A 25,265-nucleotide genomic window follows, 5' to 3' on the forward strand; every position below is an offset into this window, starting at 1 on the left:
TCTTCCAATGCTCTGTGTCCCCAAGTATATTGTTTCCCCATAGACCTAATCGAATTATTCTATGAGCTGCTCTCATGGCAGTGCTCTGAATAAATAAATCCAAGGGTTGCAAATTGAGTAATGCATTCAGAGCTGCGCCGGATGTGGTGCTCATGGCGCCAGTGATACCCAGAAACACAGTTCTTTGCAGTGTGGCGAGTTTATAGCAGAAACTCTTTTGTTTCACGTTAACCCACGACACTGCGGATGCATAAGCGAACATACCTGACGCCTAAGTCCCCATGTCGAGGTAAAGATCCGCCTATACAGCCCATAAGCTGTGAGAGCTCATTTCATCTTTATCTCAACATGTTTGTTCCAAAGAAGCTTCTTGTCTAGAATAACTCCCAGATATTTCACTTGTTCGGAAAGTTGAAGGATTGTACCCCTCATCTCTGGAAGGCAAAGACCATTCAGTTTCCTCCTTTTTGGTAAATAATGCCATTGTGGTTTTATTTGGATTTACTGAAAGTCCATGCCTGAGACACCAACTGTCAATCAACGTTGTGTATTTCTACATATCATTCAACCAACAGCCACCACAGCCACGTCATCTGCATAAGCTGGAATATGTATTGGAAATTTTTGCAGTTCGCATAGTAGTGAGTTGATCAGTATACTCCACGAAAGTGGCGATAGCATACCTCCTTGAGGGCAGCCTTTCATCGCTTCTCTTGTTAAGTAGCGATCAACACTCCCTTCAGCACAGAGCAATCTCCACGTCAGTAAAACGGAGATTCACTTTATTAAAGTATCGTCAACACCATGCTCTCTGGTGGCATCACGGAGCTTTTGGAAGGGCGCACAGTCAAAAGCCCCTTCAATGTCCACGTACACCACCATCGCGTACTCGCCTTTCAGAATTGTGTCCTCTATCTTTGAAACCAAAGAATAAGAGAGAGAGGGGGAAATAGGTGCTAAGGAGAATTGACATTTAGTACCAGGTTTTCTCAGTCTCTCGTAATCTTGTAGAATAGCCTTTTTCGTCTTCCCGTTCAACAGCGGGGCGACTCGTCTTTATCGGTTTCACTATTTTGCTCGGCCACCTGGATGCAGTCGCGAGGCCTTCAAATTACCATCGAACGTTTCGACCGACCTTTTGGTTCCTTTTCATCGACTTCTATGTTCAGATCAATCTCGGCAACAGAATTCTTGTTAGCGCGAATTACATAAAAATCCCATCGAAAGCGCATTTTTTACACGATTAGTGCAATCCCATATCATTCGCCGATGTCCTCATTTCGGATGTGATCGACGCCATTAGCCCAGCGCAACATCTCTGTCTGCATTACCACGAAATGCTGTTAATTGCGTTTTATAGTCGGCCAATACTTAGAACCAGAAGGCAACACGGGGCACAACAGTGCGGTGAATTTTCAATTTGAGACGTTCACTGAGAGACCGCTTGCTTGATGAGCACCCAAAGAAACATAAAGCGGTTTTAATATATGTCCGCCTAACTCTGAACTTTATTTTTCAGATCATAGTGAAGCAATTTAACCCAGCACACGAGTGCTTCTGGCATTAGGTCACGGTCAAATACCTCCTCTAGGTCCAGAAATGCTATATAAAAAGAGCGACGCCTTTCACGGTGTTTCTCCATGAGTAACCGCACAGCGTGTATTGCGTCAGTGTTGTTCCACAGTTCTTTACAAACCCGGTTTGACTGATGGTTATTTGAACGATGTCGCAAAGACGATTGGGTTTAAAAATCTTGAGACAGCAACCGGGCCAGCCAGTAATTTTTAGAAAAAGACAATGTTTTCAAATCCCGAAAAACTAAGATGGAGATATTGTACGTAGGTATTCAGGATAAAAACACTCAAAATATTATAGACAGACATGCAAACAATTTCATATGCGAAGCGATCCAGAACCGTAGAGAGAAAATCCGGGCCCGAGGTGAAAATCATCCATAGAAGCTTTGCCAGCAGCGAAAATTCTGCTAATAGGTTAATATATAAAAAGCTAGAGATTTAAGTAAAATAAATTAGTATAGAGCCTGCACTGAAGAAGGGCACATGTTGTGTTCGAAACACGTGTTTGCAATTTTCAAGAAATATATCCATAGTATAATCGGAAACTCCTTTTAATAGTTCTATTTTAACGAACTATAGAAAACAAGTCGGAATACCGGAAGCTCGGTGCTTCAGGTATAAAGGTTTTGTGTTCATCTTCTGTGACCAACTCTCTATGGACGTTTTTCTATTCATACTAAGTATGTAGAGTGCAAAATATTCCATCATATATTGCGCAAAAATTGATCTAACGCATTTCTACTAGGCATGGGCGTTTCTGTTGTTTTTGAAAAACGTTAATTAACAGTTTTTTCAAGAAAAATAACAGTTAAAAACAACAGTTGGAAAATAACAGTTGAAAAATAACGACTAGCTAATCGTTTCGATGCGATGCGTTTTTAGTTTTAACAGAAAACGTTTCTTTCCACTCGTTATCGTTAACAGTTGATTTTGTCATACGTTAAATGTTATACGTTACCGCTTCATTTTCATGTTTTATTTAGGCAGAAAAATGTACCTGTTGTTTTAAAATTGAAAAAACGATTAATTCGTTTTTGATGAAGAAACTGTTATTTTTAACAGTTTGGTTATTTTTTGCCCATCTCTAATTTCTACGTTATTCTCTGCACATTTCCATCTAATTGGACACCACCCGGAAATTTTATTGGCATATACGTATACACACACATGGGTGTCTCTAATAATTGATACTGATATTCAAATAACTAAAAAAAAAAACCAAAGAAGAAAAGCCAAAGTGTCTCCATGGACCCCGCCTTTCATATAAGTTTATTCAATGCATATGACGATGACGTCATACACGTCCTAGAATGCAATAAATTTACATGAAATGCAACAATTTGACTTCCGATAACTTTGTTAATAATAGTTCGATTGCGTTCAAACTTTCCACAATTGTGTCTTATATTATCAGCTACACTGTTGCCATTTTATACTTCTAGGATGAACTTAAGGAGGGCTTTCGAATAAATTTTTAAAACACGGTAATATACTATTATTATTATATCTCATAGGTGGGTGGGTACGTCCTGAGAATGGGACATGTTTCACTTTTTGGAGTACACATTTTGACCCCTCATTCCACTATGTTTCATTTAATATCAGAAATAAGATCAGAGTACTAATCGAGCCCTTTCAATTGATACCCCACATGACTATACTCTGAAAAAAAATTTACACCCCCCTTTCGCCCCCTTCAAACTTACCACAAAATGGCACCACTGACTCCTTGTATGTTGTAAGTGTGTAAGTGAGGCAATATTTTGAATATGCACTTATGTATAAATGGAAGACTATACACCCAAATTTCTTTACGTAAGAAAAATATAAAACCTTTTAAACGCGATGCGTCCAGCGTCCGAATTTTTGATTTGTTTAGCTAATAAGTTCGATGTGACAAATTCAAGCAATAAAATTCGTTTCCACATATATATGGCTGCCATTCATCTTTTAGTGTGGCGTAGCGCGTCAACCACGCCTACACGCCATCGAACACGGTTCGCTGAAATGTGCTTCAATCCCTTCCTTGATTTCGCTACGTGCAGTGCTCTTAGAGCAACCCACTCGTCGGCCAATTTGGGAGAATAGGCGGCTCCACTACATGGCGTAGACAGTAATAAAATTGTCGGCACTTTTGCCTTCTGATCACAACGTTGACGGGTAATTGGCCTATGACCTGACCAAGTTCTTTGTTCGAAATGTATGGTGGGTGTATGAGAGTGCCGCCATATATAGCAGCGAAGGCTTGAATCTTTTGAATGACAGTGGTAGCCACTTTCCATATGCAACCCCCATATACATAGTAACACAGGAAGGACATAGCACATGACGGACACAACCAAATCTTGTGTGTTGAGATAACTGCACTTGTAAATTTTAGGCATTTAGGCGAATTTTGTTGGTGTTTATCGTCAGTCTGACGCTGCTTGCCTCTCTTTCCAAATGCAAATTTATTTGGCCAAGGTGGAATGTCACTAGCGTAGTCGAAGTGTTTGACAAAGCAACATGAAGAACAGCACCGACAATAAAAAGAAATAATATCGGCGTCAAACTGCAACCCTGGCGGACTTCGTTTTCGCTCTGAGTTTGTACCTCGATGCAGCAGAAGTAACTCATCAGACGTTGCCTCACCTCTGCCTTGGGAGCAGCGTGACCGAAAATGGCGACATCATAAACTGTTTTTAATAGCCAAAGGTCTTAGTTGTAAGGTTAGTCCCTATCCGAGGCGTTGGCGTATGGTCATCTGGCGTATGAAACCATCACGGTTCCAATCGGGCTTTGGGTCGTTGCCGGTCGATTTCAATGGTCAGACTAATCTTACCTAGTGAGTTCTTTACACGGTTGCCGTAAATCCCCATTTGGAGCACAGTTCACTTACACGCCACGACTACGCGTCTTCGTAATCGGTTCCTGGCCATGTGCTTCTCGTCAGCGCGATTTACATAACCATGACATCGGAGACGTTTCTCTCGCAGATTTCCATGACGAGTGCAACCCCATATTAATATAGGATGTCTTCAAACGTGATCATCCCGTGTTACGAGACACATTCACGCAATATCTCCATCTCCATTATAACGAGGCGACATTCATTGTTTCTGGTAATTGGCTAGCACTTAGAATTACAGAGGGTGAACTATACTGCGCCAGATTTTGAATTTGAGATATTCATTGACGCGTCGATCGTAAAGTTGTGGAGCACCACTTGCTTTAATCGTTCGGTGCTGGGCTAGTCGTTGTCACTAACAGTGATAGTGTCAGTTTCATTGAGGCCGGTCATCAAAATCTTCCTTTATTTAAGATTCACCCGCAAGCCGAGCTGTAGGAGGTGATCATTTCACTTTTGGGTTTTACCCGAGATCAGCTCAGATCAGAAAAATATGATCCGCATAAAGTAATATGTAGGGTGCTGGGTGCTGAATGTCATGGAATTTGATGTACCTTTCACACTTTTTTTGTCTCCAATTTATCCTAGCGCACGAGCAAACCTCGCACCTTGTCAGAATGTGTTAACTCTGGAACCGCAAAACATCCGTAACGATTTGTCTGCTTCATTAAAAAAATCGATGGCAGTACGTACTCCGAAGGTGACGAATATCTTTGCTTTCCACTGTTACTTCAGTATAGAATTGAACAACATAAGCTTTAAAAAACATAGTATTATATGATTATTAGTATGGCTTGGTGGTCAAAGGGTAGTATAGTTCCCAGGGCGAAACGTGGATTGGTATCCACGTTGGAGCATAAAACCTGGGAAATGTCTGCTCAATCAACACCAGCAGCTCTACTACCAAACCCTATCTCCAGCTCCACGTGGTGATCGCTAGGAGCTCTTTCTTAACGAAAAGCTGCAGACGGAGAAGGACGAAAGCGACTCTCCCGCGCATAAAAACGGGGTAAATTGTACCAACTGGTCCTCCAGTTAGAGGTTGGATAGGGCTGACAACCCTACACAGAAAACCAACGTTACGTAACCACAACAGGAGCCTCGGACTGGACGGATAACACAACGACAAATCCGCCAACGACAACGGAATAACGATTTGCGCATTTTCTTATGGAACGTGCGCTCTCTGTACAAAGATGGAGCTGCCAAGCAACTAGCCGATATCCTGTCTCAAAATAGGGCTGATATAACAGCGTTACAGGAGATGCGTTCGACAGGGACCGGTTTCCTGGAGAAGAGTCGCTACACCACATTATAGCGGCCATTCAGCAAATCATGTGCTCGGGGTAGGTTTCTTAGTCAGCCAAAAAATAAAACCTGCCGTTAACGGCTTTGAAAACATAAGGGAACGAGGCAGTAGAACGAACTCCCGAAGCCTGTCCCAGATATGATATCAAAATCATACTTGGGGATTTTAACAGCCAAATAGGAACGAAGCCCGTATTCAGGCGATACGTTGGTTCCCAGAGCTTACATCAAAATACAAATGATAATGGACTCCGGATTATCTAATTAGCAGTGTCACACGAAATGGTTGTTGGAAGTACCTGATTTGCGCGGAAAGCGGTCCACAAACATACGTGGGCCTCTCCAGACGGGACCACTTTCAGCCAAATTGACCATGATGAATGTGAGAACATATAGGGGGGCCAATATGGAGTCGGATCACTATCTCGTTGGCATAGCGCTACGAGCTCCAATAACAACACCAGCCGGAATTCTCTCTGACAATCAGGTGAGAGTTAACACTGAAGCCATCCACAATACAGCCCTCCGCAACACCTATAAGAGGGAAATGGATACCGCAATAACCGCAGTCAGCAGAGATGCAGGAGATGAAGCATCAACAAATGATCTTTACAACCACCTGAAGAACGTCATCATAAATACGGTCACAAACATACTGGGCCCCAGCCGCAAAAAGAGTCGGAAAGGCTGGTGTGACGATGAATGTAAGCTAGCAACGGAACGGAAGAATGCTGCATACCGAGTAATGTTGCATTCTCGACGGATGCGGGCACGGGCGGTGACTTATCACGAACTCCGGCGAGCGGAGTAGCGACTTCACAGACGGAAAAAGGAAACCTGGGAAAACCAACAGGTCTGTGAACTCGAAAAGTACAGGGAGCAACCGCACCAGGCGCAGAAGTTTTACCAACAAGTCAGGAAGATGAAGCCTTACAGCCCTCGATGTTCATCCTATCGAGACGAAAAGGGAAGTCTGATTTCCGACGGAATTGGAGCGATGGGTTGAGTATTTTAATGAACTACTGAACAACCAGAACATCGATGGGTTGGAGGACCCGCCAACTAATGACGACCGACAAACACTGCCACCACCAAGTATGGAAGGAACAGTCCGTGCAATTCATCGGCTTAAAAACCATAAGTTGCCAGGAGCCGATGGAATTACAGCCGAATTGGTTAAATATGGAGGCGACCAATTATACAAAGTGGTTCATCAACTTGTGCTCAAGGTATAGGGCAGCGAATCAATGCCTGACGACTGGCAAAGAGGCATTATCTGCCTCATACATAGAAAGGGAGATATCTCACAGTGCAGCAATTATAGAGGTATCACGTTGCTGAGTTCCATCTACAAAATATTCTCTGCTATCTTGCTAGGCTGGATAGCCCCATACGCTCAGAACATCATTGGCCCATACCAAAGATGCTCACTCCAGGTAAATCAGCAACAGATCAGATTTTCTCTCTGCGGCAAACGATGGAAAAACTGTTGCACCATCCTATGATAACATAGCCAGGGTAAAACTGTACACGGCCATGAGAGAATCGGTATCCCAATGAAATTGATAAGACTGACTAGGCTGACCCTGACCAATGTGCTTGGTCTGATAAAAGCAGCAGGATCACTTTCAAGACCATTCGATGTCAACAACGGTCTAAAAACATCATGGGAAGAACGACCCGAGACATACAAACTGCCTTCATCCAGATCGAACAGGCCGCGCGAGATCTTGCGCTGCACATCAATGGAGGCAAGATAGAATATATGGTGGCAACGTCAGGCGCCAAAAACCAACGAACCAATAACATCAAACCGCACTGTTCAAACGGGAAGAATAAAGATAGGAGACTACAGCTTTGAGATCGTTGATAATTTCTCCTATCTAGGGTTGAAAATCACAACCGATAACAGCTATAACGATCAAATCTGGGCACGGTTGTTGGAAGCCAACAGAGCCTATTTCAGCTTACAAAAACTGTTTCGCTCGATATGTCCCACTATATGGTCAAAGCTCTTACTGTACAAGACTATGATCTTGCCAGTCCTTATGTATTCCTCGGAGACTTGGGCTCTTAGTAAGAAAAATTGCGAACTTTTGGCCGCGTTCGAGAGAAGAATCCTTTTAGGGATATAGAATTGGTGGATCTCGGCACAAAACCGGGGTGTCTAGAGTTCCTTGTTAAGGCAGGCATAGGCCGGATACCGGTTGTTGCGCCGTTGATGATGATGATTGCACGCCTAGCTTATCCTATACGCCAATACTTTTGAGGCGTGCCAAAAAGAAAGAATATTTTGTTTCCAGTGGAAAAAACAGCAGTTACATGGCTTCACAAACCCAGAAAACCGTTTGACTACACAGCATCATATCGCTGGATCTGGTCACTCATCGTCGAAACTGGCAATGTCCTGCAGAAGCGCTAATATAGGTTTTGGCGCGTCTACTTCAGGGCGGGTGGGGGTGAACCTGGCATACTAGGTTTTGATGTGTGTTGTGCTCTGTTGGTGTTGACTGTCAAAAATACATGCAACTTTGCAAACTGGAATCGAATTAAAGATGAATTGGCTAAAATATATAGATATTCCTGAATGAAAAAGAACGCTCTGGCATAGGATGGATGGGGATCCAAGAGAGTACACCTTCGCCACTGAACCTTCTACTGCAGAAATTGAAATATAACACAGTGCTTGTGCTTCTCGCAATTGCTGCATTGTTGGGTAGGGCCGGGCTATACAGAAATACTTTATAAACATGATCCATAGAAAAAATCATCGTGAAAGTGGAAGGCAGTAGACATGGTGATATCTCAACCGGCTTTCAAATACCTGACAATGACCTGAATGAAGAGTATTCTTGCAAAAAGGCAGCCAATACCAATGTGGCACTTGCAATATTGTTGTCGAGTGTCCGCTGACGGAAGTACAGTGGGCGATTACGCAAATAGGTGGGTTCGCCTACCGTCTGGTGGCTCTGAGGCTACTGGCGGCAAGCATAATTCTTTACGCGAAAAATGAGTTTGCTGCAGATGGTGCATATTTGAACCGCTTTGAATTGGATGATTCCTTGAATTATTATGGTACATATTTAAAAAAATTGGCAGGCGAAAGGAGAAGTCTAAAACGAAGTGATGAAAATCAACCCAGAGAATGTAACTGAGAAGTTCTTCGGCTCGAAGGAGAACTAGTTATTGTAAAGGTTCAAGACGAGCTGTTGATGTACACATAAAGGCGTACTGGCAACCGACCGCACAAAATAACACCTAAACGAACTGCTGAAAGTTGCTCCACTTTGAATAATATATCATATATTTATGTATGTACATAATTATAATGCTTATATTAATAAGTACACTATTTTCAAATTTAAATTCAAATAACAACCAGTAAACTCATTTGAAATCACATTAACATTTCGACAACAATTTGATTACAATTGATCTGACCACAATTTGAAATATAAGTTGCCTATTCATGGAGAAACAAAAGGTAAATCACGTGTCCGTTTTACCGCTACTGTACAATCTGTACATTTTACAATTATTGTTAGAGCTGTTAAGTCCTATTTTCACTGCTAGAATTGATATTTTTATAGCTCTAATAAATCCAATGAGTAAATTTTTTTCGTGCTAATAATTGCTCCACCATTTCCAATATTAACTTATTGAGATACTTCAAACCAGGCGGTGTTACTCGCGTGTGAACATTATTTTGCTCTGTCGAGAATAGCATGGGGGCCGTAGAGAAAAAACCCCGCCCGAAGTGAAAACTGTGTGGGCTCCGGATTAAAATTATACGTGTGATTTCCACCAACTTAGCAGGATCATGCTCTATATCATAGCCTATAGAACTGCACAATTTCATGACTCTAGGATGGACTTAAGGGGGGTTCTGCAGTCAGTTACTAAAAATCATAGTTATATACTATTATTAACTTTATTTGAGTAGTTATCAGTATGAAGGGTATTTCGGAGCCTAAGCGCCATTACGTGGCACCATCCTGATTATTTTCATTTCAGCCACATGTGAAAAAAAATGTTAGCTCCCATAATCGAAAGCCACAAAGGCCGCGTATTGGAGTCCCTGCAGTGGGCATAATGTATGATGGAATGCTTAGCTTTCGCATGCCAAAAGAAGCAGGAAAAACAATACTGTCAAAATTCGGATCGATGCGATAATTAGATACATGACGGTAGTGATCGTCGCCAAGCTGAGCTTCAAGGGGCATTTGAAGAAAGGTGAGTTCGGCATACGGGCAAATCATCCTGAGCGTATGCAGTGCATATGGGAAGTTTCAGGCAATATGTATCATTGCAGGAATAATTCCCTTAGATCTTCTAGCAAGTGAGGCGCACTGCCTCTACTAGAGAAGGAGGGAAATGTGACTGCAAGCTTCCAAAAAGCCATAAAGACGGAGCTGTATGTGTGGAAAAGTCCTGTGGATCCATCCAATGATTCCATGCGTCAAGAGATGGGTCGAGCCAAAATACAGAAAACTGAATTACTATCTAACATAGTTCCTTCCTCTTCAATCGCTTGCGAGTGAAAAATTTTGCGCATTTACTATGGTGTTAGTGTCGAGTATGTGATGCTTGGGATGGGAAAACATATATAGGAAAATCAGTTAGACGTCATCGACGCTCGCGTCAGTTAGCTACCTTGTATTACATGCAAAAAGGTAGAAGTTGGGGAGTTAAACAGTGGAGCCAAAGTCAACACTGGCCTACTGGAAAGACCGCAACGAACAGACATCCTTTCTGAACAAGCAGGGATCAGCAAAAGTTGAGCTGAGATCAGTATATTAGACGTCAAAAAACACACAGTCCTCAGTGACGCAGGTGCTAAATGGTATCATCAGCATTATCTGAAGGAAGGCCTGAAAGCAGAAGAGGCCTCCAACAAGGCTCCGGACAGCGGAGATTAGCCCACATGAGGAGGACGCTCTCAAAACATCCAAACTTGAACCCAAGAAGAGCAGGAACACTGCGGAATAACTTAGAACTATATTCCTTAAATTACCAGGCTAAAAAGGAGCCGAATTGCTATGGGCTACTTCCCAGGAAATGCCATCGGGACCCTACCGAAGCTAGTCTCTAAACTGGTGAAGTTTTGTACAAGAAGGAGTTAGCGCTTCTCCTCGACTGCGATGCCGAAGGCCAGCACGAAGTCTGGCAAACAGCGAGATCAATCGAAGAGGCGATTACCTTCTTCAATTTATTCTTAGCAATGAGTTAGAAATATATAATATAGGGCCACTCCAACAATCGTGACCAGCAATAGACAAGAGGCACTAGACATAACTCTAGAGAATATTCGGAATGGTCAAGAATTGAAAGGTGTCCGATGAGCCCTCTATATCAGAACACAGCATAATCAGATTCGACATTACCCTCAATGTCGAAATAAAAAGAACAAAATGAGAGGTTAGATATTGTCTTCTATTTGTAGTGAATAAAATAAAATTGTATTTTGGTGTAAGCTACTGGTCTATCAATAATAAGAGATCCCAGGCGAACGGATTGGAATTCCTATGCAGAGTACCTGATCAAAAAAATGGCTCATGTACAAATGGACGGTGAGGAGGAGGAGAATCCTAGCTAGAATGAGGAGTAGAACAAACCACAGAAACAACTAGGCTATATACAAAGCTTTAGCCAAAAACAGGGCAATATTTGCTGTCTGTCTAAAGAAGGAAGATGGGACATTTACCGAGAATGAGGCGGACAGGGTATATCTGCTTTTCCGATTTCATTTCCCGGGACTCTACCCTACAACGGAAGGCGACAACATTCTTTCTGGCACCCCAACAGCCAACAGAAGGGAGCTGCTAACTTGTAAACCAGGAATGCTGGAGTGAATGTCATCTTCACAGCACTACTCCAGACATGCTTACAAATCATCTTAGGGTAAGGGGCAGCATAGCCTTGACATACATACGATGGAGCCGGCAAAAGTGTTCCTCATTCCAAAAGCAGATAAAAAAGATCATTTTCGGCCTAAATTTTTCAGACCGATTTGCTTAACATTGCTCCTACTCAAAACGGTGGAGACGGCCAACGGACAACTATATTCGATCTAGCGCTCTAGTATCCAATCCCGTACATTGTGTCATTAGGCTTACCGGGCAGGACGGTCAATCGAAACTGCCGTGTATTAACTGACCGATGTATTACGGTATGCTATAGAAACAACAAATAACAAGAAAGTAGGCAGATAGAGATAACGACAGGTACAAATTCCATTGTCATGAATACTCCTCAAGATTTTCCACAGAGTGGGGTGTTACCACCATTTATGTAGAGCATGCTAGCGGATGAACTCCTAGGAGGGCTAATAAATACTGGAATACAAGTCCAGGGTTCCGCTGACGACATTGTTTCAATTTGTATAGGCGAATATGAGGATACCCTATGTGATAGAATCCAAACTGGACTAAAAATTACTAGTAGTAAATAGGATTGTACCCTGCACTACTTACTGCAATAATAAGGCCAACGATTACGTATTGGGCGGTAAACTGGGTAGAAAGAACTGAACTCAACACAGCAGCCAGGGAGTGTGAACACGCTCGGTTCGCCCGATAATGTCTGATTACTCTGGGTCCCAGGCCATGTTGGGTTAGAAGACAATGAGACGGAGGATAAACTTCCCAGGAAGGGCGCAAGGACGCCTCTACATGGACCAGACCCTCTGTGGAATCGCATATGACTTTGAAAAATTAACAGGCACGACTGAGGGAAATATGTCGTGTATATAAAAGAGGTTGTTTGGGCTCTTGGAATTCGATTTATCGATAGTTGGAATGAAAGTCATTGTGCGAGTATCAAGTAATGGTCTTTTTGAGGCTGATCCCAGCAAGATTTTACTATATTATAAGCTTTCATAAGAAGACTCATCAAAATTACCAGGCAAATGTTTGAGCTATAAATAATATGAAAAATCAGGTATGTATATCCCTGTTAAAATACATTGAGTTGAAAAGAAAGTCAGGTAACTATTATAGAAGCCCGATGCTTCACGTATGGCACGTTTTTGATTTTCTTATGTGAAAACCTTAAATGAAACTTGTTCATAATTGAAAATTTATTCGTGCGCTATATTTGAATAACTATTTAAACAACAAATTTGTTCTGGAAAGTAATTTTTGACAATAGTCCACTTCCGTTAGTATCTACTTCATAGTGAAAGTTAAACAGTATTTAGCAATAGTGCAGAAAACTGGGTGCTCGACGCTTCAGGTATCAGAGGTTTTGTGCATTTCTTAATTAAGAATATTTGCGTTTGTATCGGTTTAGAAGTACTGAGACTGAGACCTTTTAATTGATATCCCACATGACGATATTTAATGAAAAGAATTCTTATACTCGTCCTTCAACTGAACTTTACACATTTCCAACCTTCACACAAAATTTTGGCGCGGAGTAGGTAAGGAAAGTGCAGTGACTTCGTGTCCCCCCATTACTCCCTAAGGAAGGTACCACTACACTTGGGAACTAGGTATAAAATGCAAACCGATAACTGGCGGGAGCCGTCTGATTTGGTGACTGAATCGGGATCCCCTAATGGGCAGCCCGGCGTCGAAACCGCTAATCGTGGGGTGGTTCGATTTCTAGGTGCCATGGTGACTAGCAGCATGGCTCCGTCCGCTGTGCCGGTTTCGCCACAATCTGTGGCGATCACTTCAGCAGGTTGGCTTAGGCAGCGTATGAAATGGACTGAGGACTGGTTGCACTAGGGATTCGTCGAGCGTTTCCCGCAATACGCCCATGCGAATTTACTTCATTACTCGCAGCGACACAATCCCGGTCATCATCAGCGAGCGTGTTCGGACCAGAAACTGGTGACCAAGAGTCGATATGGCAGAGGCGCTGGGATCAACAAATAACACCTCACTGCGGGCAACAGTTTCAGCACACTCTTTTCACCATCCGGCTGAAATTTCCGCTGAAGTTCGGGACGAATTCCGAAGAGCGTGTATAGAAATACTGAACATGGATCCTTTGGATATACCTGGAATTTCGAGGCTTTATGCCTCTCCAGCAATTACGAGAATTTTACCTTCAATTATTGATGAGATTCCATCTCAAATGTGTCGTTGATGCAACTACAATCACACGCAGTTGCGGCTGTCAGACCGTGCAGGTCTGAAGATTCGTTTTCGCGTTATTGGTTTAAGTGATCGAAGAGATCCACAATGGGAAATTCTTCTAGAGCGTCGAGGTGACTCACTGTGGCAGGACATTGCTAGGCTGACCAAATTAGCACAGGTGAATAATAAAGTCTAGAGGGTTTACCGGAACTGAAGTTCTGAACACATTAAAGCAGAAATTTTCTGTCTGCAGTCAGATACGACGGTATGGTGAAAGTCACTCCGGACGTATTCGGAATGCAACGTATGTGAGGAATCAGCGGGGTTTTTTTAGATCACTCATGTGATCAACATGTTAAGTGGATTACTGCTGAAGGTCGATGCATTATGTCGGGTATGAATTTTGCGGATGGGTTCGACGAACCATAAACAGCTCGAAGAACTGGAGGGGTCGTGGTCAAATTCATAACGTTCATTATCAGTGCAAGGGTCAATGCGCACGCCCAGGTCAACAACATTCTATCCGAGGAACAGGAGGGCTGCTGAATCGGATCAATGGGTTGCAAGGATCAACTCATTATCGACTCGGTAGTTGTAGGATAGGCAACTAGAAGCCAAAGAAATTTCACAGTCTGGTTCAAATCATGCAGTATATGTGTTCGATGTCCAGGAGGAGTTCTTGACGGATTCCCCACAAGCTTACTACCGGCCGGCCACCACCATTTTGGGCCTTGAAGTGTTCACTATAAAAGTACGGAACCTTATAGGTGCCAATGTGGTTAGCAGTCTAAACACTATTAATTTATTGCTAAAAGCTTGTAGGAGGGGCTAAGAACGTCTACGACGGAAACGAGTTCTGAACCATATTCAGGTTCAAAGTCAAACCCTAGGCTGAATGTTTTGAGTTCCTTGAAAATACGGAGGGGTTAGTAATTGAACGTTGTAAGTATAAGCATTCCCCGACCCGGTTGAGAAACCGTCATGGTGGAATGATATAAGTTTGCTTAAACTGGTTAAACTTACTTCTGTTGACAATCGAGATAGCTGCTTGTGCGAAATAAAAGAAAAGACGAACAAGCAAACATCCTCACCAATTTAAACAAGTTGGGATACCAGAAGTGTAAGAATGTACATACATTATACATATATTGCCATTCACTCTAAAAATATTCTTTTTCTAACCATGCGTGGGGCTGATTAACAAGAAAATTATATAAAGCTAAATAATTTACAATTTGTTAGATTACTTATTGTGACAATGTAAATTTCGATTTGCTATAACTTTGCTGCTAACAGCACGATTCCAATCAAACTTTCTATTATTGTTTATACACATGTTAAATTTCGTACTTTCACGGCGTACCTACGTTTTCCTGTGAATTTCCAAAATATGGTAATCGAGCATTATTAACTTTACTTAGCAGGGGGGATTACTTTGATGACTAAATTTTATAAACAGTACAGATGAAAAAGGAAACAAGTGATTTTCCAAATATGCCAATCAAATCCAAAATACATACTTGCGGAAAAGGAAGAACCGTGTAATTATTTCAACTAATTTAATCGCTAACAACACCGCAAGAACACAGCACTATAATGGTTTTTTTCAGATTTTTCGATTGGATAGGTTCCGAGAACGAAACTTACTTCACTTTATGGTAAGTATATTTTGAGCCCTAGCTTCTCTATTTCTAAACCAATGTTAATACCCCACATGGCCATATTCTGAGAAAAAAAAGTTATCCACCCCTGTTTTGCATGCATGCGGAGCCCCCACTTAAACTCAACGCAAAGTCGTGCCATTTGTTGTTGCACCCAAAGGACTTCACAGACTGCAAATTCCCATCAAATTCCGTGCCAATAGCTTCGGCCGTTCTCGAGTAACTGGCTGTAGCAGACAGACGGACAAAGAGACAGACAGACAATTGAAATTCAAATTCTACCATTTCTCAACTATAACTTACTTGTCGTATGGTCTTGTTCCCCACATATGCGCTGCACTGTTAACAGACCATGTAAAATTCAAGCTGAATGTGTACCGCAAAACCATCTCAGTCATCATCGCCCAATACCAAGAATCATTGAAGAAGTATACTGGAACTATGACTGGTAACACGAAGCAAAACAGCAATTTCAGGGGTATGAAGTATTTTTGATGAAATTGCACAACAGGGTCACTCAAAATGTCGCTCATGTCCAATTGCCGACCACGCCGGAGAACTTCCGGATGTTTATGCATCATCAACCACCCAACATGCGCAAAGAAAAATCCCCGTTTCGAGTTGTGTGGATCAGCGTCTGTCTCGGAGAACTTGTGATGGACACGATGGTCTCGAACCCATTCGTAGAGTGTATTCTGTAAAAGATGAAAAATGTAGTATATTATACACATTATTACGTAATTTTTTCAGGAGAGAGGTACATATAATTTAGAAATGAAGTACGGAGAGTGCAGTCAGAAAAAGGAAAGATAGAAATGTACTCATGTTTAGGTATTAACCCCAATTTCGATTGAAAACTGAAATTTCGCATTGGAGATTACGTTGACAGAATGAAAGTTATCGGTTCTGGAATAAATCAGCCAAAATAAATAGTTATTTTCACCTGACCAGCGGCACAAAAACATAACATCAGTATAACTCGCAAGGGAAGCTTGGCTTTGTACGATCGATGACTCCATAGCCTGTGAGCTCCAGCCGTCACGCCGAATCCTGCGCATCCGCCCATAAACAAAGCTGCAAATAAGAATAAAAGGAAAAACATAAATAAATCAATTTTAATTTCTATATCCATGTAGAATATGACGGAATTATGTGCACTAGTTTCAGAGAAATAAGTAGGACCATCCCAATATCTACCCAAACAGATTTGATAACATGATTTCACTTACTCGATAGTCATAGCCAGCATCCGGACGGACGCGGTTCAAATCTTACTGGTTTGTCACCAGTGTAGTTTGTATTGTGACTGGATTAAAATTATTCTACGTACATATAATTTCCTAACAACATAAACTAAAAATAATTCACTATTATTTCATATCTGCCTAATTGTATTGTTAGCAAAAAGGAGATGAATAAACAGTACATATATGGAGTCGGAGTCGGAGCTGGAAAAAAAATGAGAATTAAATTATCCGGTCCTATATCTAACTACTAGTCGTTCCCAGGCGTACTTAACTTCGGTGATCGGATGACCATCTAACTGGAAAGACCGAGGAGCTCGCAAGAACCCTTCGGAAAAGGCGTATTGATATCTGCGCTCTGCAAGAAACCCGATGGTCTGGTGTCAAAAGCTGCGACATTGAACGACATTGAATTTTATAGTGGGAAGAGTAAAACGCAAATCGACTATATTCTCATAAGACGCCGACGTTTTACCACTGTCACTGATTGCAAAGCCGTTCCCTATGAAACCATCGCACGTCAACATCGGCCATTGATTGCCGTCCGGCGAATTAATAATAATAATCGTTGGCGCAACAATCCATATTGGATCAGGGCCCTGAAGTGTGTTAGAGCACTTCATTCAAGACCGCAACGGTACACCACAGTAAACTGTAGGAGGCAATGTGGTCAGCATTGCGCTCGTCCGAGATTATTACCCTGATTTGACTCAGGTACTCATTCACAGCTGAGTCGACTAGTATCCGACGTCAAGTCACGATACAAATCCCACTGCCACCAGTGAGATTTGAACCGCGACCTTCTGTACGACAGCCTTGTGCTCTAACCACTTAGCTATCCAAACAGGGGGAATTAAGCCACCGATAAAACAGCGTGAGGAACGTACTGGCTCGCGGCACATTAAATGGTGGCGATTTCGGGAGACGAAAGAAGAAATGATTTCACTCACACGATTACCGGCCATTACGAATGTGGAAGAATCGTGAAACCAAATTAAAGACACGATCCACATATCGGCCTCTGCAACCCTCGGGGTCACCAAGCCGGGTAAGCGGTACAGCAACCGAAATACTTGGCTTTGGAGTGACGATGTTGAAATGAGGGTCCGTGAAAAGAAACGCCTCTACCACAAATTTCTCGACGATAAAATACTGGCCAATTGGCAAATTTATAAGAATGCCAACGGGGAAGCAAAGAAAGCAGTCGTTGTCACCCGAGCGAACCATTTAAAAAATGTTTACGATAAATTGGATACTCGAGATGGCGAGACAGATCTGTATCGACTTGCTAAAGGTCGCAACGAACGTACATAGGACATAGAAAACTTATGTTGCGTTAAGGACAAGAACGGTACTTTGCTTGCCAACCGTCGAGCCGCAACGGATAGATGGCGAGAATACTTCGAACAGGTTTCAACTGAAGAATTTGCTCATCCTCCACATTGCCGACATTTGGATTAGTTCCACCTGTCAGCGCAACTGAAGTCGAGGAGGCAATAAAACGAACGAAATCGGGGAAAGCCACAGGACCTGAAGACATCGCATCTGAGCTCTGGAAAGCGAGGAGCTGGGACCCATCACTGTGGCTCAATGAATTCTTTAATCGGATTATTCAGGAAGGAAGAATACCACCTGACTGGCAAGAAAATACCACTGTTCCAATATGGAAAAAGAAAGGTAGTCCAGCAGAATGTTAAAATGACCGTCCGATCCGATTACTTTCCCATACCATGAGGATTTTTGAACGCATTCTTGAAAACCGTAATCGGGAAATCGTTGAAATAACCGTGAATCAAGCCGGATTTGCACAAAAACTGTGGAACTACTGACCCAATACACGCTGCGCGGGTACTCATGGAGAAACACCGTGAGAAGCATCGCCCTCCTTACATTGCATTTCTGGATCTAGAGAAAGCATTTGACTTTGTACCACACGAACTCATCTGTTATGCTTTACGACAACACTTTTTCAATTGCTCTACCACGATCCGCAAAGTAAAGTTCGAAGTATGGCGGGTGTATCAAAACTGCTTCGTGTCTCTGTTGTTGTTCATCAATTAAGCGCCCTCTCACCACTCCTCTTTGTTCTTGTCATGGACACCGTCACACGGGATATCCAACGTCCAGCGACCTACACGCTGCTTTATGCAGATGATGTTTTCCTAGCATCTGATAGCAAAAATGATATCGAGCAGCTTGTCCAAAAATGAAATGATCGACTCATGCAACACGGTCTCAGATTGAATCTAAACAAAACTTATTTTTTTACGACTGATCCCCATGAAGCAGGCACAATCACTGCCAGCGGCAGTGATCTGCCCAGAACTGAGCGATTTAAATACCTCGGGTCAACGCTATCAGCCAATGGAGAATTACTTTATGAAATTGCTTCACGCATTAACGCAACCTGGATGAAGTGGCCTTCCACAACTGGTGCTCTTTGTGATCGACGTATCAACGAAAGTCTCAAATCTAAAATTTATCGCAATGTCGTCCGTCCTGTCGTCCTGTCGTCCTCTCTATGGTCCTGAGTTTTGGCTGATGATGAACGGCGTCTTGCGGTAATGGAGACGAAGATGTTGCGTTAGACTAGTGACGTGACACGTTTTGATCACATCCGAAATGAGGATATCTGCGATCGTTATGGTGTTGCCTCGATCGTGGAAAAATTGCTAGAGGCGTCTTCGAAGGTATTGTCACGCATTTTGTGCTAACGAGAATTCACTTGTCAAGATTGGTCTGAACATCGAAGTCGATGGTAAACGACCGTAAGGCAGGCTGAAACAACGGTGGCTTGATATGCTGAATGGGGATTTATTATAAAAGCCTCGAGATTGCACCCAGATCACACATTCGATTGAGCCAAATGACGAAACCGATCACGACGAGCCGAACGCGCTTGTGAACGGGACAAAGGCTGAAGAAAAATAAGAGGTAATGTAAAGTAAGCCAGCATAATATTACGTCAATTGTGCCTGTAATTGGTAATTACGATATTACTCAATAAATTAATTTTGCTTAGAGCCTTGAGCAATCCTCTAGTAGCTGACTGCTGCTAAGAATACTCTTGGCTTATATATGAACCCTTGCAGAGTTGGACATTTTTCTATTCGTAAATACGAATGCGAATATATTCCTATAATTATTTTCTATGAATATGAATACGAATGTAATCTTATCCGTATAAGTCAATATTTTCGTATTCACACAAGTGACGAATACGGCTCTATCCGAGAGTGAATACAAATGTATTCGTATTTACGAGTGTGAATACGATTTCTGTTGGATTCATATTTGCACGGTTCCACGAATTTCAAATATTTGTACTGTACAAATTCTAAAGAGTGGCTTTGGTCACTTTGCGGAGCCAGTACGATGGCGAGCTATTGTGAGAGTAGGTTAGTGAGAGATATAAGATTTTGCTGGAAAGAGATTCGGGATTCACGATGAATGGACATATTATCAATGTAAACAAGTTATAGCTAACATTAAATGTAAACATTAAAATACAAGATATGCTGTCGAACGTATTGATAAACCTACTGGACGCCAAATTCATTTCGAAAATTGAAACAAATTTGCCTTTTACAGAACTAAAAGGCTGAACTGCTGTAATCTCGACTGATTGAGTTTTACCTCATAAGTACCAAGTAGTGAAGTTTTGATGGTCCTACTCATTTGTAGATAATAGGCGGTGCATGGTGATAGGTTACTAGGAAGGTCTGCGGAGGGTTCTCTATAACGTCCAAAATACTTTAAGAATGGTGTACTTCTGCATGGTTTTAACCAGACTATGTACGAATTCTAGGACATCTATGGGAAGGAAAGCCGCAAGGATTTTACGTACAATACAGCTTATAGCTGACAATATAATGGGAACTACCGCCATCTCTTTGAGATGCCATTTTTTTATTTCCCAAATCCAATTAGTTACCCATAATTCAGCTTTTCCTCCTTTTATGAAAAACAGAAATATCAATACTGTACGAGGCGCGACTTGAGTTGTGAGCTATCAGAACGTCAGGCTTATTGTTCGAATACAGGTCCTCAGCATAATTATTGAGTACTGTTTGCGATTTATATCGATAAACCGGTATAATTCCGTGATAAACCCATGTTTAGGTGTAAGCTTCTGGTGAATCACATACAACATTGTGTCTGTCCGTGCAATGTACCGGTGCCATAAAACGGCAGCCAAAGATCAGATCATCCAAACTTTTTTGCATTGGTCGTTCTTCACTTCGTTTATATACGCGTGGATAGCAACCACCTTGTTGATGCACATAAATCCCTCCGCCCCAGCAAAGAGATCCCCGGCATAGAGCCTCCTGTTCGACAAATGTTAATGAGGGCTGCTGCGATATTGACGTCAACTTCTATTCATCGATACGCTTCTGGTCAGCTTTTAGATTCAAAGACCGATCCTTCAAGTTAAGTTACAAAAAATCGCATGTAAAGATTTACCAGCGCCTAGCTATACACATAGACACGTCAATTTTTCGGTGATATTGTGCCGCAATGTCGGCTGCGTCTCTGCCCCTGGTGCCAAGAGGCAAGTTTATTCACTCCACGGCAAAATGAGAATGGAGCATTCTCAATTTGTACATAGTAGTATATCCATCTGCGTTCACCTCTATGTTCCGAATGTATAGGCCAGTAAAAGAGTAGGAAACATATTCAATGTTCTCTCACTGAGAGATGCGTGTTGAGATTTAGAAGCTTTAGCCATTTGGACACTGAGTATCTTTCAAATTACCAACTTCAGCATGGGCTCCTTAGAGAAGTTTTCGGTGCATAGCATGCCTCTAGTGGTAACCATTTCCGACGGTTTTTAATTCGACACTTGCTTTAACCAAATTCCATTCTCGTCAGGCAGAATGTTATTAGTCTTTCGATGCGAAATGATCCTTTTAATAGCAAGGGGAATCATGAATTTGTAGAATGTTGGGAAACAAATAATCGGTCTTGTGCCTGCGGGACCCCGTTCTATGTCTCTCCTAAGAAGCAAGTAGATAATCCCAGTAGCGGGGGAAAACTCTTCCGACGACTAATGCCCTGATTCCTTCCGTTCCAGACCGTGTTTCTACCAGAAATTCTGCATCCAACTTAGGCCAGGACTTCTTAAGTTCTGAAGGAGTTCTTAAGTTTGTTTACAGTCCATAAAGCTTTTTCTTTATTAACATCCACAAATTACAGCATGGATTCGGGCGACATATACAATCAACATTCTAATGTGTGATTTATATAATCTAGGATGGGTTCTGGAAATTGAACTATTAAAACAAAAATAGAATCGTGACAATCAACATCTTTGCCATTCCCGTTCTTGTATACACTTTTGGAGTGATAAATGAGAGTAATGTGGATTTAGACTATATCAACAGATGGGTAAGAATGATGCTTACAAGAAACAACGTGCATAATTGAGCTGCCGAAAAATTGAGGATCACTATCCCACGTATATAATCGGGGAAAAAGAGGTGGCAATGAGTTGAAAGCATTGCACCGCAATCTTCTTGGGCGTTGCTAAGAAAAACGATCTTCCAGCCAATTATATCAGGCTAACTTCATAGCAGATAATTAATTGTCTCCTTTCAATCCAGCAGAAAATCATCAAACAAACCTCAGACAAATTGATGACCAATTAGGAAGTACTCAACGAAGTCAACCCTCTCGAAACATGAAAGTGTATATGCTTCATAATTCCTCAATTACCAACTTCAGTACCGGTGCCAACAACAGCAGCCGACATAACTATACCTGAAATATTCCGCACCAAAACCTTGCGTTGAAGTATGGGTTAGTAGCATATAAAGTTTACTTCATCGAGAACCTTGGAGAATGATATTACTGTTTCCATGTATGCTAAATCTCAGAAGAGTTTGAACTCCAAGCGAAGTCCGCAATGAGTGATTTACTTTAATAGCTTCGAATTTGCATAAGGTTACAAGTAGGATCGGGCTAAAGTAAATACTTGTTGGGTCACCGTGTTCTTCGTTCCATTCTAAATTCACAATCACCATTTGGATTTAGCTGCCTCAACATTAGTATCAAATTGAGATTGCTCCACGTCTATGTTTCCCCGTGCTATTGCATGAGAGAACCACGTTGAGAATAACTACCATTAGTACCTCAACGCCCCAAGCTTTTGCCGAAGATCTAGAATATTATAGCTTTGCAGCCAGCCTCGGGTTACATGGAATTTCTGCACTTTCTGTAATAAAATCAGCGATAATTATTCTTTCTTCTTGGTTAGAGCGCAAGGCTCGTACGGAAGATCGCGGTTCAAATCTCACTGGTGACAGTGGAACTTGACGTCGGATACCAGTCGACTCAGCTGTGAATGAGTACCTGAGCCAAATCAGGGTAATAATCTCGGGCGGATGCAGTGCTGACCACATTGCCTCCTATAGGGTAATGTAATTCAATAGTGTACCGTTACGGTCTTGAATGAAGTGCTCTAACACACTTCAAGGCCCTGATCCAATATGGACTGTTGTGCCAACGATTATTTTTATTGGACATCAAGCCATTCTCTTCGTCCTTTAAATCTGTATGAGGAACCCTTCCGCTTAAAGGGTAGTAAATTGTAGCTAATTAACTACTACTATTGATTAAAAGTCAGTAGCTCAAAAACGTATTTTTAATGGAAAGTTATTCATCCAAAATAACAGAAAAAGGGTATCGCGATGTTTGGCTGCAAACTTTAAACAGGAAAACTATAAATTCGATCATACTTAATGTTGGCAGCATTCAGCTGGGTGCTTTGTCACTAACATCCTTCACTAATAGTAATAACAACGAACTCTAGAAGCTCTCAAAATTGATATTCCTATGAATATTAAATATTGATTGCGTTTCTATCAATGACTGTCGATCAGATCTTTCAGTGCGTGTCTGTGTTACAAAAAAAAGGTTATTTATGCATCAATAATAGGATTATTTCTATATTCACCCAACTGATAAATGAGACGACCATTTCCAGCTTTCCACTATGGGCGGCGAAGCAACTGATCTTGCGTGACATTGAACTCTTCAGTCAATGAAAACTATCAGATTCACATGAATGTGCAATAGAAATTATGCAATTAAAAGCTTTGGATGAGATAGCAATCGTCATGTGGACCCGTGAGCCGTTGCTTCAACAGACTTTTGAAATAATTTTTGATATTAGTACCGGTTGCGGTATAAAAGTGAATTAGGAAACCGGTTTCTATTCACTTTCTGGGATCTCCATGCCAAGATATGGTACGAAGTTCAGCTTGATTTTGAGATTGTCTTACAGAGCTAGTCGATTAAGACGATGTATATTACATAAACGTACGGGGTCATGTCACACCGCGAAGAGGTGACAATGCAGAACTCGAGATTGGACTTGGTAAACTTTTTGCCTGTTATGCAAAGAGTGCATGAGTAGTGCTAGGAGAAGATGTAGCTTATATTTGTTATGTAGTGTACATTTAAATTGCGTACCTGGCTTTAAAAATAGATCACGAAAAACTTTGATTGGGAAACATAATTCCGAAAATAGATTTGGTAACATCATCCTCTGTCCGCTATGGTGTATCAGTTTTTATCAAGAGGCCCGAGATCAGTGTATAAAATTACTGGCGAATATCTGATTGAACGAAGCAAATGTTGCGTTTTTGGAGAAACAAAAAAATGAGGTCGAATTCGATTAGGTATGATCAAGAGTATTTTGCCTGGCAGGTTATACTACGTGCTGAAAGTCAACTTTGCCTCTATTGCTAAATAGTCTAGTGTGTTACTTCATTTCGCACTCAATGGCGGTGGTTGCCGAACAGTCAACTGATGGAAGTTTAAAATCAAAAATCATGTAGGGACATCATCTAAGTCATGATTTATAATTACATATCGTAAAATAAAATTCAAGTGTAGTTTGAAAACCTTTGGTTTCCGCAATTTAAGCCGCTGCTCCATTCATCCGTGGTAACCTTTAAACAGTTTGCAGTTTGTCGACTGGAATCCTAGTTCGGAATTTCTAGGCAGGAAAATTAGACACAAGATGAGGAACAGTATACCACTTTGGGGGATTCTTGCTTTTAAATGATGGTATTGAAACGTAAACAGTTTGTACTTTATTCAGAACCTGAGTGGGGGAAACAAATATTGGAAAATGCAATGCATTTCTCCAGGCAGAAAATTTTAACTTTATACATATATTGGGCCTTCCGGCAATAACTTGCCGAATATGTGTGCGATGCCGACAAAAGCATATGATGATTTGTCAACCATACCTATGACTTATCGTTGCCGATATGTTTGCATGCACTGTTCTGTGCTTGCAGCTCTAAAGCGACCGACTCGTCGGCTCCTATGACATCTGTTTGACATTTCCTATGCTCAATTCGGTTGTTACCGAATTTTCAGGGGAAATTTAACAAAACAATCGGAGGGGAACATTTGACGACGTACGCCCAATATAGACAGTCATATTCAATACTCATTAAGAGATTTCAAGTACGTCGCCGCATACATATGCT

At 41.7% G+C, this 25,265-nt stretch overlaps 1 protein-coding gene across 2 annotated transcripts in view; it reads right to left on the minus strand.

Annotated features, from left to right (window-relative positions):
• LOC119653014 (acyl-CoA Delta(11) desaturase) overlaps window positions 1–25,265 on the minus strand; it is a 44,363-nt gene that overhangs the window by 2,999 nt on the left and 16,099 nt on the right. For both annotated transcript variants that reach the window (XM_038057451.1, XM_038057450.1), the window contains 2 exons: window positions 16,461–16,591; window positions 15,821–16,212 (listed from right to left, as the gene is read on the minus strand). In XM_038057451.1, coding sequence (XP_037913379.1) covers window positions 15,821–16,212; window positions 16,461–16,591 — 523 coding nt within the window. The remainder of the gene's footprint in view (window positions 1–15,820; window positions 16,213–16,460; window positions 16,592–25,265) is intronic.

This window comes from Hermetia illucens, chromosome 3 (genome assembly GCF_905115235.1).
Source record: "Hermetia illucens chromosome 3, iHerIll2.2.curated.20191125, whole genome shotgun sequence".
Taxonomy (NCBI): domain Eukaryota; kingdom Metazoa; phylum Arthropoda; class Insecta; order Diptera; family Stratiomyidae; genus Hermetia; species Hermetia illucens.